This window comes from Primulina eburnea, chromosome 1 (genome assembly GCF_022965805.1).
Source record: "Primulina eburnea isolate SZY01 chromosome 1, ASM2296580v1, whole genome shotgun sequence".
Taxonomy (NCBI): Eukaryota; Viridiplantae; Streptophyta; class Magnoliopsida; order Lamiales; family Gesneriaceae; genus Primulina; species Primulina eburnea.
In genome coordinates this window covers 47,916,606-47,936,060 of record NC_133101.1, presented here as the reverse complement: position 1 = coordinate 47,936,060, position 19,455 = coordinate 47,916,606, and the positions used below count along the sequence as shown (strand labels likewise).

General features: G+C 37.2%; 2 protein-coding genes across 2 annotated transcripts; one reads left to right on the top strand and one right to left on the bottom strand.

The window, feature by feature from the left end:
- Positions 1-2,141: 2,141 nt before the first annotated feature.
- Positions 2,142-12,647, bottom strand: LOC140830188 (exocyst complex component EXO84B). Its single transcript, XM_073193476.1, has 7 exons — positions 12,304-12,647; positions 9,069-9,166; positions 7,525-8,578; positions 3,410-3,925; positions 3,059-3,247; positions 2,839-2,975; positions 2,142-2,707 (listed from the first exon to the last, which is right to left on the bottom strand). The coding sequence occupies exons 1-7, from the start codon at positions 12,472-12,474 to the stop codon at positions 2,545-2,547; spliced, it is 2,328 nt and encodes a 775-aa protein (XP_073049577.1). The 5' UTR covers positions 12,475-12,647; the 3' UTR covers positions 2,142-2,544.
- Positions 12,648-14,563: 1,916 nt separating this feature from the next.
- On the top strand, positions 14,564-16,673 carry LOC140807533 (serine/threonine-protein phosphatase 7 long form homolog). The gene is made up of 5 exons (XM_073164430.1): positions 14,564-15,322; positions 15,399-15,511; positions 15,594-15,681; positions 15,777-16,332; positions 16,390-16,673. The coding sequence occupies exons 1-5, from the start codon at positions 14,564-14,566 to the stop codon at positions 16,671-16,673; spliced, it is 1,800 nt and encodes a 599-aa protein (XP_073020531.1).
- The last annotated feature ends 2,782 nt before the right edge of the window (positions 16,674-19,455 follow it).

Below are 19,455 nucleotides of genomic sequence, written 5' to 3'. Positions count from 1 at the left end.
CGTAGTAAAACTTACGTCCAGTTGTAGCCTACGTTGCTAGGAACTCGATACCGAAGTCGGATTCAAATTCAGACGGACGGAGTTTTCACAAAAGGCGTAAGGATTTCTCGTGCCAAAGCTTCGACCCTTTTTCCTCGATTTATGTTCTGAAAACCGACTTGCATGTCTATATATATATCTAGACAACTCGCGCATGCATTCCGGCACATGGCTCATTTTCCGCAAGACACGCAACACCGCGGGTGCGGTCGCATTAGCACCGCGGGTGCGGTCTCGTAAGCACCGCGGGTGCGGTCTCGTAAGCACCGCGGGTGCGGTCACCCTACTGTATCGATTCTTTCAAATTCCCGTAGCACCACCGCGGGTGCGGTCCTCCCCTTACCGCGGGTGCGGTCTGGCATGCTCATATCTTTCATAATTTTATTTCTGAATACATTTCTCGGTGTCCCGATTAATCTCGTCATAATCACATGAAATGATAAATCAATCATCGTTAATTGCAGTGATTAATTCTTGGGTATTACATTAACGAGCCGAGCCCGAGCCTGATACTGTTCGGCTCGGCTCGGCTCGGCTCGGCTCATTTACATCCCTAAGTAAATGATAGTAAATTGTCTAACAAATGAGTAAATACGATATGAAAATTTGTAAACATAAAGTACAAATGAGAATTATTTTTTAAATTTGCAACCAAAAAATATCAAAATGTGCTATTGGCTTAAAAACTTTGCTAGGTGACTTTTTTTTTTTCCTGAAACATCGATATTCAATTTATAATATAGATTTGGTCAAATATATTATTTTATACCTAAGAAATTCATCTGTAAATTATAATTTTCACTTTTTATTTTCTTAATTTTGTTCACTTAAACTACTTTTTGAACATTTTACAAAATCGTGTTGTAATATTTTTTATTGTTTTGGCGAAATAATAAAACGAGTAATTTTCTTTATCAAATATACAAAATTTATTGTGTATCGTACCGAAAGGGCGTTGCCCTGCACCCCCATATTTTCTAAGCTAGCTCAGGGTCGATTTTTCCCTGCCTACGTCCATGTGTGGTTGGCTGGCTAGCCTACATGTTTGAAAAGAGATTGTTGAATGCAAAGTCAAAATTGAGATTGAATTTCAATAGATGTTGAGTAGGTTTCTTAAGAAACGGTATCACAAATCTTTATCTGTAAGACGGGTCAACTCTACCCATATTAACAATAAAAAGTAATACTTTTAGCATAAAAAGTAGTATTTTTTCATGGATGACTCAAATAAGAGATCTTTCTCACAAAATACGATCCATGAGACCGTCACACACAAGTTTTTGTCATAGATGTTGCTCGCAAAATTCTAAGAAGTGCCAATTGTTGACATCAAACATTAAATTTTATAAACTTGAGCGTGCTTAATCAAAATCCAAGTATAAAATCCGTGTTTAGTTTTTTACTTATCATAATTTATTTTTATCGAGTCAAATAAACACTTAATCTCCCTTTTTTTGAACACATGCTGCAAGTGACATATCATTAGACTAAAATTGTCCTTACTGGGCGAGATGAGATTACATATTGATAAATTATACTGAGATCATTAAGATGATTTTTCGCATATAAAATAATGATAGATGATAAGTGATAACATGTTTAGTTTATTTAATTAATTTTGAAATTAAAATTATGACTAAATAATGAATAAAAATTTCGTCATTTGTCTATAATAAATAAACATCTCATGAACGAAATGACCAAATATACATAATATAAAAATAATAATTCGATATATATAAAAGATAAGATAATCTTCACTTCCTCAGTTTTTACATAAGGTAGTTTGCTTATTTTACGCTTGCAGTATGCTTAAACACTTATTTTGATGAGCACAACAGAATGAAGAGACATTAATCAGTTAAACTTGACTCAAAGACTGGAAAAAAAGCAAAACCAATTGATTATCAATAACACGATAGATGAGATCCTACATATGTGGACACTACCCTCACTTCATTTCAACGGATAAGATCTTGTCACACATGCAATTTCAAAAAAAAAAAGTAGATCTTATATATACATTGACAAATCTTGATCATCCATCCTATCATGGGGACAATGCTCACATGAATAGAATGAAATAAACCCACACATCAAAGTAACCTTTAAACCAGTAGTAAAAAATAACGCGCCGATATTGTTTTCTTATTTTCTACACATCAACATACAATGATAGGCCAAAGAATCAAAGCAACTGCAAATGGACAAATATCAATGTGAAAGGAATGGTTATGAGACTGCTTTGCACACACAGCACAATCCAAACAAGCAAATACAAGTCAAAAGAAGATTGTCTATTTAAAGATTAATTTGTACAAAATATACATATTCGCCAAAACTTCGAAATGTAGAGAATTTGGACCTTCTAAGGAATCAAATAAAAAGGTTTTGCTGCCACATCCATTGCTCTTGAAAAAATCGAAAGAAAGCTGTGGATCTTGATATGTATACAACAGGGCACGATGATCCAGGAAAAACTCTCTGCATTCTACTCCATATACATCAGGAACTTCCATGGGATCGGACAGAGGAAATTGATTGTGCTGAAACGGATGCAGTCGGGCTGTTCAGGTCTCGCTCCCCATTGACAAGCTTCGGTTTCCCACTCAATCGCTCTATTGCATCTTGACAAATTTCATTAAACCAGTCGTCTTCAGGAAGTACACTACAACAAGCATCACTTGTTAGTTTTCTCATTTGTGAGTTCCCAACCGCAATATAAAAGCTAATCCAAGTTGATAAAACTATTTTAGAATTAACGAAGATACATGGCATATATGCCACGTAATCGTGTACCTATTTGGATCCATGCCTGTTGCACCAAATGAAGTCATTGCTTTAGATATAATATCATTGAGAACACGGTGTAAGTTCCTAGACAAGTAGCGGCCATACGATGCGAAGCACATGACAAATTTCACATCCAAATAAAACTGCAACCAATCAAACATATAAACAAGAGTACCACTAATATGGAGTACGGAAGAGTTTGTAAAAGGGATATCATTTTACAAACCTGTTGTAAACCAAGAGGACCTAAAGCCCTAGGCCCTTCTTCAATATCATCCCAAAATGTTTGGTCTTCTGAAAGCCACAAGACGACAGTCTCGGTGAGCCTCATTAATAATAACGTGGCAAATCTTTCGCGACCTACAAACATATCTGCTGCTATGCCAGCCATCCTATTCAGTTTTATAAATAGTTCCTGGAAGTAGAACAAAAGATAGCCATCTCAAATATACAGTCCAGATAATCATCAAGATTACATGTATGGAAAGATATAGCAATGTATAAACCCTGCACGGGTAATAGATGCAACCTATTATAATGAAATAAATATGTAAATGCAACATCACAAGAGGACAACCTGAAATATAGGAGAAGGGAACCACTCCATCTCACCCAATTTCCCATCCATGTTTAGGTACATATCTGCGGTTAGATGGCTATCGCCTTCTTCAGTAAAAATAAGTTCTAACGCATGTTGGCGACAGAAACTATCTTTCAAACGATCAACAGAATTCACAAGGCGCCTCTTCCATTCCCTTTGCTCAGGATTTCGATTTTGACGGTCCACAGGTCTTCTGCGAGAATCATCCTTGTGAATAGGCTGATTCAATGGGGCGAGTTTCATGGCAGCGCGTGGCAAAAGCTCATCGGCTAGTAAAGATGCATTTGCAAGCAATGCAATCTGTTGGGCCTCAGTTTCAGCCATCCGAACAATTTTATTTCCTGAACCTTCACCACTGGCCTCTTCTTCCATGGAGCCGGGTAATGCTTGTATGAGAATATTAACGTAGGAATTAAACACCTGGTACAGGCCATCCAAGGTCTGACTTCCCAACTGCATACTTAACAGGGGTCCTACGTCTTCAAAAAAATCCTGCACAAAATAAAAAGGGCGGTATAACCAGCTAGAAGTTTTCACCAGGCAAACAAAATGAAATCAGATAAACGTAAATAAGATATGGCAAATGCATACTCATACCAGAAGCAATTTATATTTTTAAAACATGAAAAAAAAATAGATTTAAATCTGAAAAGGAGCAAACACTAGGCTGTGGAAAAAGATATCAACCAATAAATTAGATTAGACTGACCAAAATCTTTCACTTATGTAGGCTTCACCATCAACCAGAATCAATATTTACACTTCACTTTCTGAAAATTCAGCTATGGACAAAATTTTCTACAAGGACAAGCACAACTGTTTATCCTACATTGCACTTGTAGCCTTAATCATGCACCACGTGTATAGTTAATGTTGCAACCGATGATAAACAAAATAAGGAAAGAAGCAATGGATTAAAGAAGGGGATCACAATACAAAAAAATTTTATTCGCTTTTAAATCAACGGAGGAGTAAGGCTACAATTAATAGATTGGAAAGAGATGATAGATCAGTTACCAGTGATGAAGATGAAATTGTCATTATTGTGAAGTTCTATAAGGAGCTGTGTAGCAAGTCAGACATGAGAGGTTAGGGTATTGAAAGAGTGGAGTGATGCCCCATTGACGGAGATTTGAGTCGAGATTTAGAAAAACAGTTCTAAGAAGAGGAAGTTAAGAAAGAATTTCTTGGTGTATTGGATGTAAGAGTCCGAGGGCGGATGGCTTCACTTTGCTTTTTTCCAAGAGTGCTGGGATATTGTTAAAAGAGGCTTGATGAAGTTATCAATGAGTTTTTTGAAAGCGGAATCATAAATAGTGTAACCAATTAAACGTACATTTGTTTGATCCGGAAGAAAAATGAATCAATCAAAGTTAAGGATTTCAAACCGGTTAGCCTTACAACAAGTTTGTACAAAATAATAGCAAAAGTCTTAACAACAAGAATTAAGAATGTGATGTCAGAAACAATATCCAAATCTCATAATGCGTTTGTTGAGGGGAGACAGATACTCAATTGTGGTCTTATTGCGAATGAACTATTGGAAGACGGAAGGAGGTAAAAGAAAAAAGGGTGGGTCATGAAGGTGGATTTCGAAAAAGCATATGACAACGTAGATCGGGATTTTTGGATTTTGTATTGAGGAAAAAGGGGTTTGGAGAGAGATAGAAAAGATGGATCAAAGAATGTTTGTCGAACGTATTGTTTTCCATTATGATTATTGGAAGGCCAAGGGGTAAATTTAATGTTTCATAAAAGGCTTAGAGAAGGTGATCCGCTGTCTCTTTTTTTGTTTAATTTGATAGCGGATGTGTGGGGAAGATTGGTTGATAAAGCTAAAGACAAGAATATAATTAGAGGGATCGAGGTTGGAAAAGACGGGATAGAGATATCTCATATTCACTTTGCGGATGATACTCTATTCTTTGTTAAGAAAGAGGATCATATAAGGCTTTTGGTGAAAGGTGTGAGAGCATTTTGCGACACGTCTGGATTAAAAATCAATTGGGAAAAGAGTGCTTTGTTGGGTATCCGTTGTGAAGAAGAAGAAGTTGAATTGTTAGCACAACAAATTGGATGTGGTAAAGAGAAGTGGTCGATTAAGTATTTGGGAGTACCTTCAGGTGGAAATCCATTACAAGCCTCGTTTTGGAAACCCATCCTATCTAAGATGTCGAAAAAATTGGCAAGTTGGAAGAAAGTTTTTTTGTCAAGAGGGGGAAGGTTAACTTTAATAACTTCGGTTTTAAATGCACTCCAAATTTATTAAGTCTCTTTTTAGGGTGCCAATAGATATAGCGAACACGATGGAGAAAATTTCAAATAATTTTTTTATGGGATGGATCTAATGGTGAAGGACATAGTCACTTGGTTCTCTGGGAACATGTGTGCAAATCCAAAGAAAAAGGCGGATTGGGTATTGAGAATATTATTTTGAGAAACAAGGATATGTTGGGGAAATGGTGGTGGAGATTTTATGTGAAACATGGGACGTTGTGGAAGAAGATCATAGCGAGTAAATATTAATTACAAGAGAATGGGCGGGATGCGGGTTTAGCAAGAAACGTCACAATCAGATGCCCATGGAAGTTTATTTCCCGATCATACCCGACTTTTCAACAATAATTTACGATAAAGGATAAGAGGAGGTAAGAAGACTAGATTTTGGGAAGACATTTGGCTGGGGGATTCTTCCAGTAAAGAACTTCATCCAGCTTTATTCCAGCTATCCGTGGTTCATAATATGTTTATATCAAACTTTGTTCAATTTGGCAATTCATCGTCTTCCCATTCATGGGATTTGCATTTGCGAAAGGGTGAGAGAGTTGAGGAGTTATTAGTGTTGACTGAGTTATTAGGTTTGTTAGATAGGATTAGGTTATGTTAAGGGGTAGATGACTATCGAGTGTGGAGGGGGATCCTTCTGGTCTTTTGTCAAATCTTTCTTTGAGTCCTTTTTTCAACAAAGTCACTTTCCCGATTTTCCTTATTTCCATGTTATTTGGAAGATCCCAGTTCCAACAAAAATTCAGGTATACTCATGGACAACGATTCTGGGTAAGCTGCCGACCTCGGAGATGATGCAAAAAAAGTGGCCCTCAATTTCCATGATCCCCAATTGGTGTGTGTTGTGTAGGAATGTTACAGAAACACAGGATCATATGCTAATTCATTGTGCATTCACGAGCGGCTTGTGGGCAAGAGCTTTGAAAGAACTGAACTTGGTTTGGGTGGTGCCTCAATCAACGAATGATTTATTTGCTATGGATCTAGGACAGCTAATTGGTAAGAGGGGAAGAATTTTTGGCAAGTGGTGGTTGAAGAATATGTTGGACAGTGTGGTTAGAAAGAAATCGAAGAATTTTTGAAGATACGGAAGATAATATTGACGAGTGCTTGTATAAAATCAAGATCAAAGTTGCTATGTGAATTGGCACTCATGATGAATTTAAGAACGTGTCGATCTCAGATATATTCAGATATTGAGCTTATGTGTACCATTGATAGAGCATTGATATTATGAAGTTTATGTTGAAAGTGGACCACTAGTCCACTAATTGTAATTAATTCTTATTATATAATTAATAAAATATAGTTTTTTATATAAAAAAGAAGAAAGAAATATGATGGCATATCATGGAAATAAAGTTTCCAGAGGTAATCCTTTGTACAAGGGATATCATCATCACAACATTCAAAACAAAATAACAGAATGCACCATAATCTCTCTCCTACCCCACATTTTATTAATCACATCCCTCATTCGCTCCCTTCCTATTTCTTCTAGAGTACCCTTGATCCGGCCCACTAAACCCCTTGAGATCCAGTCTTGCAACAGTTAATAATGTTCACATTTCCAGTTTGAAATAGAATACTCTTTATATATCATCAACCAAATTATATAATATCTAACGTTCTAGAGAAATCTAAACGTGTTTATTCATGAAGTCAGAAGAGTAAAGCATTTCTCCGACCAAAGTCAGCAGCCTCATGGTCATATTCTATCTCTTGAGCTAGCATACAAAGATATCCCATAAGATAGATGAAGAAGGGATTTATCATGTCGCGCTGGAGAGAACTAATATGTTTACCTGGACCATTAAATTGAAACGATGAGCACTACTAGAGAGCTTATACTGATGTGCCATAGCACCACTGATAGCTGCACTAGTCCTTCCAGGCATGCGTGCAGAGGTTGGAGGATATGTAAGCTCCCAATTGTCAGCAGCAGCTAGAGCAGCTGTACTCTCTTCAATCCGCTTAAGATTAGCATCCAATGCTTGCTCGACACTAGGCCTGAAAAGCTTCAGAAGTATAGGACAAAGAGCAAGCCCACGAGCTTCCAACAGTGAGCAGTGCCCTAAAGCTATTTGAACACATTCTGCAGCAGATCTCAAACCCCCAGCAGCAGCGGATGACGCTAATGCATGCCTTTTGACAAGCAGGGCAAAGGCCTCTGTCTGTTTTGTAGCCCACACCACAAGCTCAGATGTATAAGCTGTCTCCTTACCAAAAATAGCCAAAGAATCATTGGCTGCTTGAGCAATAGCAGAAAATACTAGCTGTGAAAGTGCTGCTGTGTACGCTCCTCCATAAGAAGTGCTTGATGGACGTAGGCTTTGCATGTTGTACTGGTATCTCTTGTAATGAGCATTGAGTAGTAGACTATGAGCACGAGGGCCATCACCGAGCTTTTTGAGAGCCGATATAGCAGTGCGAAGCTCAGTACCCCGTGTTGAAGGTTGACACGCAGCTTCAGCAAGCTGATCAGCTAACTTTTGCCTACGTTGAATTATAGTTGTCTGGAGTGACAAAAGCAACGGTGGAGTAAATGTTTTCTTTTCTTTCGCTTCAGACAATAAGCTTTCTCCTTCATCAAGACAGGCTAAAGCCTCATCAATTCTCCTTTCAGCCAACAAAACATCAAGGAAATCAGGAAATTCTGTTGACCATTTCTCAATATCTGAAGGTTCCCTAAATTCATCTCCAGATAAACCATTTTCCGTAGAGTGATCAGAAACAGTAGCTGAGACAGATTCCATATGAACTCCCTCGGCTAAACTATGAACCATTGTTGCCTGGGTGGATAGCAAGTTTCTCATCAAAGAAAGTTCACCCTCTAAATCTGAAATCTCTTTGGATGTACTGCAAATTTTGTTAGATAGGGGAAAAAGGAATTTTAGATCGACTTAATGAGCACTAGACAACAGCTACGCACACTGCTAACAAATAATGAGAAAAAAATCCGACAAATTCAATAAAGCATCTATTGTCGACAGGAACAACCATATAATATTTTTTAAAGGAAATGAGGGGCGAAAGAAAGAGAGCATGCCTATACAAAAAACTAAATTAGTATAAAGGAGAACCTGGATTATGCGGCTGTTGCCAAATGGTCTAGTGCTTAGCTGGTAGTTGTATCATGTATGATTCTCATTGTACTATAAAATTTCTAACACACTACTTTGTACTGTTTGACGAAATAAATTCAATAATAGAGTCAACATAAAGCTGTGATTTAGTATATGATTTTGAAAAATAGATCTTAAAGATATACGCATGGCTTATTTTTCCCAGTTTCCCCACCTCCATAGTACTATCTCCAAAAAGAGAAGAAATGAGAGAAAAAACTGACCGAATAAAAGCTGTATAATTAGCATATACACTTCTGCGCATTTCTTCCGCAGAAGTTCTCTTCAGATCCACGAGATATGAGCATAATTGTCTAATTTCCTGCAAAACATATATGTACATGTATCAACTCCTGGACAAAGCACATATTCCTACAAAATTGAAACCTTGAAAGGAACAGATCGGAGCAGAAGTAAACATAGAAATAAGATATAAACTTTGGACCCTAATCATTGCAAAAAAACATGAATTTTCCCCCTCCATTCAACTCATGACAATCAACTTCGGAGTCATTTGATTGTGTTCGAGTACTCCTTAGAGCACATAATGTTAATTGTGGTCTCCAGACGCTTGAGCAAAGTCACAATGTTACGTACTATGTACAAATCATCTAAGCAAAATACAATGATATCACTAAGGTCAAATTCTCTGTAAAACAACATTCAGGTGCTAAACACATAGAACTAAAACCTGTTTCTTTTGCTGAAAAATTCAGTACTAAGGTAAATTTTGAATTTTTACATAAATGATATCTTCTGGCGACAAGAAAGAATCTCATTGATTGATATTTTTACCATGTCAATCATCAATATGATCTAACATGCAACTTTCTAAGCATCCATTCAAGCAAAACATAGTAAATAACATTGCAGCCCAATGATGTGAACCACGTACATTTAGGTCATCAACCACTTCTATTCTATTTTCGTTTCTCAGGGAGTATCTAACTTTCAGTGGGATGTGAGGTTCAGAAGAGGGTTAAACAACATAGAGTTGGGAGAGTTCAGTGACCTTTTAGGTGTCTTAGACTCAGTTAGGTTGTGCGTGGGGTTAGGGACGTTCGGGTTTGGTGAGGTGTTCCTTCTGGTGTTTTTTCTTTGTCATCTCTTTATAACTCTTTCTTCTTAGACAATTCAATAAATATTTTCCCATACTATTCTAACATCTGGCAAGTACCTATACCACTAAAAGTAAAGGTGTTTTCATGGATTGTGGCTTTGAGAAAATTGCAGACTTGTGATGCGGTGCAGAAACGAATGCCTGGCATTATATTATCACCACAGTGGTGTACTCTATGCAAGGAAGCTGACGAAGACCAAGATCATATTTTATTGCATTGTTCATTTGCGACTAGAATCTGGAACAAAGTTATGCGTCATTTGGGATTCAAGTGGATTTTCCCAAGAGGATCAAAAGACTTGTTCATAATGGAGCCGAGCTTCCTAAAGGGGAAGGAACTGCATACATTTTGGTACATAGTCGTACACTGCATCTTTTGGTCTATCTGGTTGGAGCGAAACAGTAGAATCTTCAGGGATAGAGAAGACTCGTGGGAAGATTTATGGGAGAAAATCAGATTCAGAATGGCGACATGGACAATCAATATACCATATTTTCAGCATCTGACGGTCTCGGACCTTGTTAGGGATTGGAGTTTTATCTATTGCTAGCTAACTTTTGATAAAATGCTATAGGGTTACTACTGTAGAAGCATGAATTCTATGTAATGTGGACCGCTCATCCACTAAAATTGTAACAACTTTTTATAATATATTAATTAAATCATAGTTTCTGATAAAAAAAATGCTATCTAACACTAGGGTCAAATTCTCCACAGAAATAACATTCAGGTGTCGAATAGATTCCATCAAAAGCTGTGTTATCTGTGCCTGTTCAATTACAACACATTGAGAAAGTGTTTGTCGCCATCAATTTGTATAATCTGTAGTTCGACGAAATGAAGCTGATGAGGACAGTTAACACACTCGAGGATGCTCATGGTGCATAGATAGAGTAGAGCGTGGGCACAAGGCAAGATGTGTGGTCTATTGAAGTGGAGCGCTTAAAAAACAACACAATAAAAAATTGAGTAGAATTTTAATGTATAATCCATTACATACTTGACAAGTTAACAAACAACAGTTAAATATATAGTCATTGGTTTACAAGCGAAATGAATTACTGTAATTTTGCATTATATTCCTATTCCTATACTTCAATTTCAAAGTACGTTTACATAGTGGCTTGAACCTTAATCGTGCACCAATGATAGGGCTTCATCATTAAGGAAATATGATTTTTCAAAGGCCAACACTGGTGTGTGAGTCAAGGTTCAAAGGCTGGCCTCTGAGCCTGGGAACATGCCTTGTGGACTTCTAATAAATATGGTCATCAGAAGTCCAAACCACAAGGCTTGCAACTCCTAACTAAATAAAAGTTAAATAACAAATATGGTTATTTTTTCAAAACCAATCATCAAATGTTGATGCCATAATAACGGATGATGCACCAAATGCCACTGAAGCCGATGGAAACGCTTCCACATTTTGTCAAAGATAATTGCCAAGATTCTTAACTAATGACCATTTTGTCATCCAATGATAATCAATTGTAGCATGCATGTATTTGCCAAATCAACACAGAACTCTAAGTGGCACAAAGATAAGTTGTGCATCATGTAACATAGATCCAATGAATTCTTTCGGATGGTTGAGAAAATATCTACAACAGCTTTTCATAAAAGTATACAAGGAAATTTGGCCCCATAATTTATGAACTGAATCCGGCCACGTTTCGTTTTCGACGCTTTTTAAGGAAAAAAATATCATAAAAAGTAATAATTTTCACATGTCTTGAAAGTTTCCCATTTCTCTTCCCCGCCAACCCAACTCCTAAAAAACAGCCAACCCTATTCTTCAGAGTATGTTAAATAAATGTCCGGGACATAAATCGGTTAATAGGGTATATGTTTGATTATGTGCTCGGATTATGACATTTTTTACGCGTTTATTTTACAATTTGAAAAAAAAAATGTATTGTATTAAAATATAAGAAGAAAATGAAATTATATTCAAAGGAATGAAAAATTGAATATAAGATCATGATTCTACAAGTATGGAAATGAGAAGACAATATAGTTTTAGAAAAGAAAATTGGAAATATTTGGATAAGTTTTTGGGGAAAATATTGCCTTTGTTTCCCGTCAAAAACAATCTAAAGGAAGCAAATGCAGTCAAACTCTAATGGCATGGCTCATAATAAATATAGATGAGAATTTCTTACAAGTTTCATACAATTCATTCTTATAATTACCATTTGCAAGATTGAAACGATTCCTTACCCTATGAAAAATATGATTATTTATATCTTCATCAAGAAATCGTAAAAGAAGTCTTACAACCAAATAATAAGCACACAAATTGACAGCATAAAGAATTAGAAACATAAAAAGGGGAAACCTTTTCGTTGAGGGAGTGACACTTGGACTGGACATATGTGTCGGCGTCGAAATTATCGGATTTGAAGACGTTGAGATTCTCATCGAATTTGGCGGCTACATCTTTGAGATTCGCCTTTGCTGCAGCTGCGGAATGTAGTGATCTGGACCGAGATGTCTTGATTGAAGCCATGTTGAAAACGAGTAGACTAAAACGAAGCTAGGATTCAGATCCGATGTGGTAGATCATGAATACAGATTAGGGTTAATATGATAGAGAGCCGGAGAATTTCTCCGGCGTGGGTTTCGGTTGGCTGAGGAGAGACTTGCTTGTCTTTAGCCAAAAGAAGCTCAACTACTCTTGTCTATAATTGACGCATGAATTGTTTATAATTTATTATTATATTTTTACAATTTTATAATTTGATGATTACTATTTACTAGTTATACAATATATATATATATAATTCTTACGTATAGTACTGTGTGTAAATCATCAGGTAATACTGATAAAAATATTGCTAAAATGATAACAGCAGGATTTACTGGCCAACTTATTTGATGAAATTAAAATAAAGATTATATTGAAATGAGACAGAAAGAGATGATTCACAAAATTGATATTGTGTCGATGTAGTTAAAAAAATAATATTATTCAAAATTAAAGGATTCATATAGTTGGTCAATTCATGTAATCAACCGATCCGGATAGTCAGGTGTCTCTTCAATACTTCCCAAGAAGAAAGTTTTGTGAGTTGTCATTTGTGTCATTACCGACCGTTACAGGCGTTGTAGGTTTTCCAAAAAAAAAAAAACTTTTTTACGCTTAAGTCAAAGATGACCCGATGAAATTCAGTCTATAAAAAAAACCGTCTTTGAAATGGAAATTGAGAACTTCCTCAATATGAGAGGAGATGTGTATTTATAGGCTTTTAAAGGGTTGGTGGGATTGGTCTCAATATCCTACTAACTTAAATCTGATGATTTTGTTTACAATATCTAAATTATTGAACTGAGCTAAACGATTAATAGCGTATAATCCGTAATAGACCACCCACTCTTGAAGAGATCCTACGAGTTGGGAGTGTTCAAAAGTCCAAAGTTGGGAGTGGTAAGTATAATAATTTGAAGTAACCTTATTTAGATAATTCTTAGTAAAGATGAATGGATTTAGAGAATCTGATAAAATAATAGAAAAATATCACTTGTCTTTGTTAAATAATGTTTTGATACTGAATTCAGGGAATAAATTGAAATTTTTATTTTGGGTCTTTGACACCTACTATGTTGGAGAAAAATCCATAAACCGCTGAATTTATCATGATAAATCATTAAAAATTTGACTGAAAACTTAAGCGGAAGCGAGCTTGAAACCATAATTCTGAATTCTTTAGAACGTGTCTTGATCTTCCAGATCTATACACTTTTTCTTGAGAGTATCATTTAGTTTTCTCTTTAAATTATTTTCTTAATGGGGACGAGATAAAGGAACATGATATTGCATGATTTGGGGACCATGACCCATATATAGATAATGTTTATCATTATCTACTGATATTTCTATTTTAGCTCATCATAAAAACAGAAATTAAACTTATGTCTCTACACATTAAAAGCCCCATAACCTGAAACCTTAGTTGATCACTTTATTTGGGTTTAACTTAATAAACAATCTACAACGCATAATTATTCATATAGAAGCCCATATAAATAAAATTGATCTAACAATCTCCCATTTGGACTATATGTGCAATTTTATGATTATGTTTGTGAAAATAACCTATTAGCTCAAAATTGTTGTCATTCCGATAAGTATCTATAATCAATCTGGTCTATCAATGCCATCAACATAGGGTCAAAGCAATCCTTGCTACACTCAAGACTAGACCCATCAATGGTCACATATGCCAACACAACTGAATGACATGAATAATGGAGTGAATGTGTAGCATGAAAATTTCATACAATGTGACTGTAACATGTTTGGGTTTTTATTAAAACTAATTTAAATTTTAAATTTTTTTTCAAAAATACTTTAAAAAAAAACATGTATCAAAACTACCTCAATCCGCTGATGAGAAGCGCGGACGCTCCTACGTGGAGCGTCCAATCAATACGTGGCCCTAATTGATTCGTCCAATTCGATTCTTATCTTCTTCTCGTCCTCTTCTTTCATCCATTTATCTTCTTCATCCATTTATCTTCTTCAGTGGTGCTCTCGTTTATCATTTCCTACCTGCAATATTTTTTTAAGTTGAGAAGATCTACAGCATTTTGCAAAAATGGCAAATAATAAAAATCCAGAAGATCTTAATGTCCTATATTTACAGGCGACCCATATATCATCAAGAGTATCTTCGTTAACCGTTGATGATATTGTCAAAGTGAAAAGGTCAGACAATTTGATTTGGAAGTTATATACCAATAATTACTTACACAGGCGTGTATTGTCATATTTAAATCATATGGGTTTTTATGGAGTTTTAGAATGTGGCTCGCAAGTTATTGATAATCATTTGATTACTGCGCTTGTTGAACGTTGGAGACGTGAGACACACACGTTTCACTTTACATGTGGTGAAGCAACAGTTACACTACAAGATGTTTCAATAATTTGGGGTCTGACAATTGATGGTGAAGCAGTAACCGGAGTAGACGTGTCGCATAAAGTGGAGGAATGGCAACACATATGTTTGGATATGTTAGGATTTGTGCCAGAATCAAAATATTTGAAAGGTGGTCATCTGTCTATGACAGCACTACATGATCATTGTATATCTAACCTTGTCAATGATGAAACTTCAGAGGTAGATGTTGTGAAATTTACTCGTTGTGTTGCGTTAATGATTATTGGAGGAATAATGTTCCCTGATTATCAAGGAGGGTCAGCTAGACTAATTTTTTTGCAACTGTTACGAGATCTTGATAACGTGAAGTCTTATAGTTGGGGTAGTGCAGTTTTAGCGTTTCTATATCGTGAGTTGTGTAACGCGACACGTGTAGAGAAGTCTACAATGGCTGGACCTTTATATATCCTGCAGGTATCATTAATGTGATGTGATTATTTAACACGATATTTTGTTTAAATTTTTTAATTTTTTTTATTATTACACGCAGATATGGGCATGGAGCAGGATTAAATGTGTTAATCCCGATCGAGATGGGTTAACATTAGTTGTACCTCCCGTTGATCCGGATGCTTTAATTCCAGTTTCTCCATATGGTGCACGGTAATATTTAAAAATTATTTTTGTGAATATCATATTTATCTTGTATATTTTCTTGATATATAAATTTTTTTTGTAACTGTAGGTGGATGTATGGGTTTAGTTACACACATTCGCCAACACATTCTGTCAGAATTATAAGGGATTCACTAGATCGTATGAATAATAATGAGGTATTATAAAATTTTAATACGTAATAGTAAATAGCCGAGTACTATTATGTTTTTATTCATCAAATTAATATTCAATTTTAATAATTTTTTTGCAGTTTAATTGGAGCGTATACCAGAAAAATGACATAGATGTGAAGACCATTATTGATTCATACGACAACAAAATATGGCGGTGTGTTTGTCCCCTTATTTGCTTTGACATCGTGGAGATGCATCGTCCTAATCGGGTAATGCGACAATTTCGAAGGCGGCAATCAATTCCAGGGTCTGCCGTCGACAATGACGATATGCATAATATCACGAGAATAGGACATCGCAACACCAACTGGAGAGATTATCATAGGAATTCAATTGAGTTGTGGAATAATAGGCTGAGATATGTTTGTAAAGGGGTGCGACACGGGCGAACGACGCAAACTGATGAAGATTACTTTGAATGGTACAATCGAATAACAGTGCGCTCGATCTCATCTGCAGTTACTGCCGTTGGTTTTCAACCACAACCGTACAATACTTTTGTTGGAGAATTTAATTTTCAACAAAATTTTAGTACGCCTTCTCCGTTTTCGCATCAGTCTTCATTTGGAGGGAGAAGTGACATGATTGGGCAACCAAGTGGGTTTGCAGGAGGCTCTACGATTTTTACGTCAGGTGAAATGAATATTGCAGGAACCTCTAATACTTAGCATGATTTTTTCGGTGATTCAGGGTATGGTGACTTTCGTCCGTTTGGTCAGACAGATTTTCAGACTCCTTATTGGTCGAACACACAAAGTTTCACGAATTTGCTTAACGTCGGACATCAGCATGTTGTGAATGATACTCGACCGCAGAGGAATGTTATATCCCCTATCACTTATCCAGAGTATTCAAACGAAAGAATTCCTGAAAATATAGGATTGCGTAGAGGGACGAGAAGACGCAATCCACCTGACTGTGGAACAGGGAGCCATTTGTATCATTTTAATTATGACGATGATTCTGCTCATTAATTGTGACTATAAAATTTCAATTGTTGTACATTTTGCATTGCTGCACCGTGTGAATGTTATGATTTCGTAAGTATAGTGTTATTTAAAGCATTGTAGATTATTTTATTTCATCAGTATCAGATTAATAAAAGTGCAGGAAACAAAACACAAGTAAACAAAACTGAAATAAAACATATAAACAAACAAGTTCCAATTCTTTTTACATCTTACACACCTGAAATGAAGAAAATACACAATCGAAAAATAAGATGAAAAAACATAATTGACTTCCATATCCTCGACTTTGTTGTTCTTCTTTTCAACCTGTTGATCTGCGTTAAGTAAATTGTAATTAAAGCACGATAAAATATAGTACATTCAATCTATCCAATGTACAGTAAAAGATAAAGAAGAACAAAAGATCACATACCTCACTCATCCTCGTCATTATCTGGTGGTGGCACTCCCGATGCATTCCCCTGTGGCTGATAGTCATACTGAAAATTGAACGGAGAAATGAACGGAGGAGGTGGAGGAATGGTCCCTGGGTCAACACCTCTATGGGCCATCATTGTATGCATCATGGACTCCAAATATGATATATGTTCATTGTGGTTCAAGTTAACTCGTTCCTGGTGTGCCATGAAGGCAAGAGTTTCATCTACTTTCTCGTTTAGGGACCGTCTGTGGGGTTGTTGGCGACGCGGGACGGTGGTGCTCGATCCACCTGTATCGCCCTCATCCGTCCTGAATTCTAAACGTCGTTTAGCATACTTACGCTGCCAGTCCTGGATACAAATGGGCTTCATTGGTTGCAGCCACTCTTCATCATCACGGAACACAACGCCTGCCATTGCACACAACTCTGATATGAGACATGGAAAGAAAAGACCGATATGTCTGTTATTAACGCTTATCAAAATTTGAGAATTGATAAGCTTTCCTACATTGATTGGGTAACCCTGAGATATAGCATATAGCACCACGGCTCGCTCTTTTTGAACTTCACTTTTGTGTGACACCGGCATCATTCTCCTTGCCAAAAACAAATACCAAAGAGCATTATCGGCCTTCAGATATTTTTCATCAAAACAACTCGGTGATCCCCCTACTGGTTTCCAGATCGCCCCTGGATGACACAGGGTGTCGATTATCACAGTATAATCGGGGTTAGCAACCAAAGCCTGGAAGGTGGAATCGTCGACCTCGGGCATTTCTAAAAAAGCATTGATTATCTCATAATCAAATGACACAAGTTTACCCCGAACAAAAGCTTTGTCATCCGTCCTCTCACCCGCATTTGCGTAAAATTCTCGCACGATCGAGACCACCGCCGCTCTCGGTTGAGCTCCAAATTTCTCCCAGCTGCGCCTATCCAAATCCACAAGAGGCCCAACGTATCGATCCTCCCTTTGTCTACGAAATCCCCGCTCGGTAATCGGGTTTCTATTGATTTTGGCATGTTCATACCGAGCCTGCGCCGCATCACTAACAAATCGAGTTCTATCAAACGAAGAAGAAGACCCGAGATTACCTTTCACCTTCTTGGGAGCCATTGTTTGATAATTAGATGAGGATAATTGAGTGATATTTGGAGAGTTGTAGGAATATTGGTAAGGAGATAAGGAAAAGGGGTGGAGGGAAGAGATTTGAGAGAGATTTGGATAGTTGAAAGTATATGAGATAAAGAGATAGGGAAAGGAGTGGAGGAAATATAAAGGAGAGGGAAAGAGAAATGGGGAGGCAGCAATGCATGCGCTCGAGCGGTATATTGTTACCGCTCGAGCGCACGCTGTGCGCTGGAATTATTTCCAGCGCACGTAACGCGCCCGAGCGGTAACTTGTTACCGCTCGGGCGCGAGGGGCTCTGGAAAATTTCCAGAGCCCCTCGCGCTCGAGCGGTAACAAGTTACCGAACGAGCGCGACTTGTGCGCTGGAATTCTTTCCAGCGCACGCAACGCGCCCGAGCGGTAACGAATTACCGCTCGGGCGCGAGGGGCTCTGGAAATTTTCCAGAGCCCCTCGCGCTCGGGCGGTAATTCGTTACCGCTCGGACGTCGGCCGTGCACTTGAAGTCTTTCGATTTGCGCTGGGATTTTTTAAATTATTTAAATTTAATTTTAATCGTGAACATAACGTAAAAACAAATAAAACATTAAATTTCTCATTTATCATATCAACGATTATTATAATATCAGAAAATAATTCATCCATGATGTCTCTGTCTAGAAACATTTGTGTCCATCTCATTTCGCAATCGAGTTGTTCTATCTCTACCAACTCTTCTTCTTTCACGTCTAACAGGATTGTGTTGCAACTCGAAAGGTGGAGGATCCCAGTAACGCTCATCTGCAAGAGGTTGAAATCTGCCTTCGTAAGTCGCTAAGTACTCAGATATGTTATACCATGGTTGCACTAGTGTCGTGGGATCCAACGAGTGCCACTTCGCGGTACAAATAGCATGAGAACATGGTATGCCAAAAATCGTCCATTTACCACACGAACAATCACTCGTTGCTAACTTCACCACCTGCATATGCTGGCCACGACTTGGTCTTCCTACAGTTGCAACAGAAGCAGTTTGATCACGTACATCATATTTGGCAACACGATGTTCACTAGATTTTCTCGCCCAATTGTCATACTTCCGAAATGCATAATCTGACCACATTTGATTTTCCTGAACCATTCGAGCACCTCTAGTCACACGTTCAATAAAATATTGTACGCACCTCTGCAGTGTCAAGTGTACTATGGCAGATATAGGAAGTCTACGAGCACCCTTCAACACACTATTTAAAC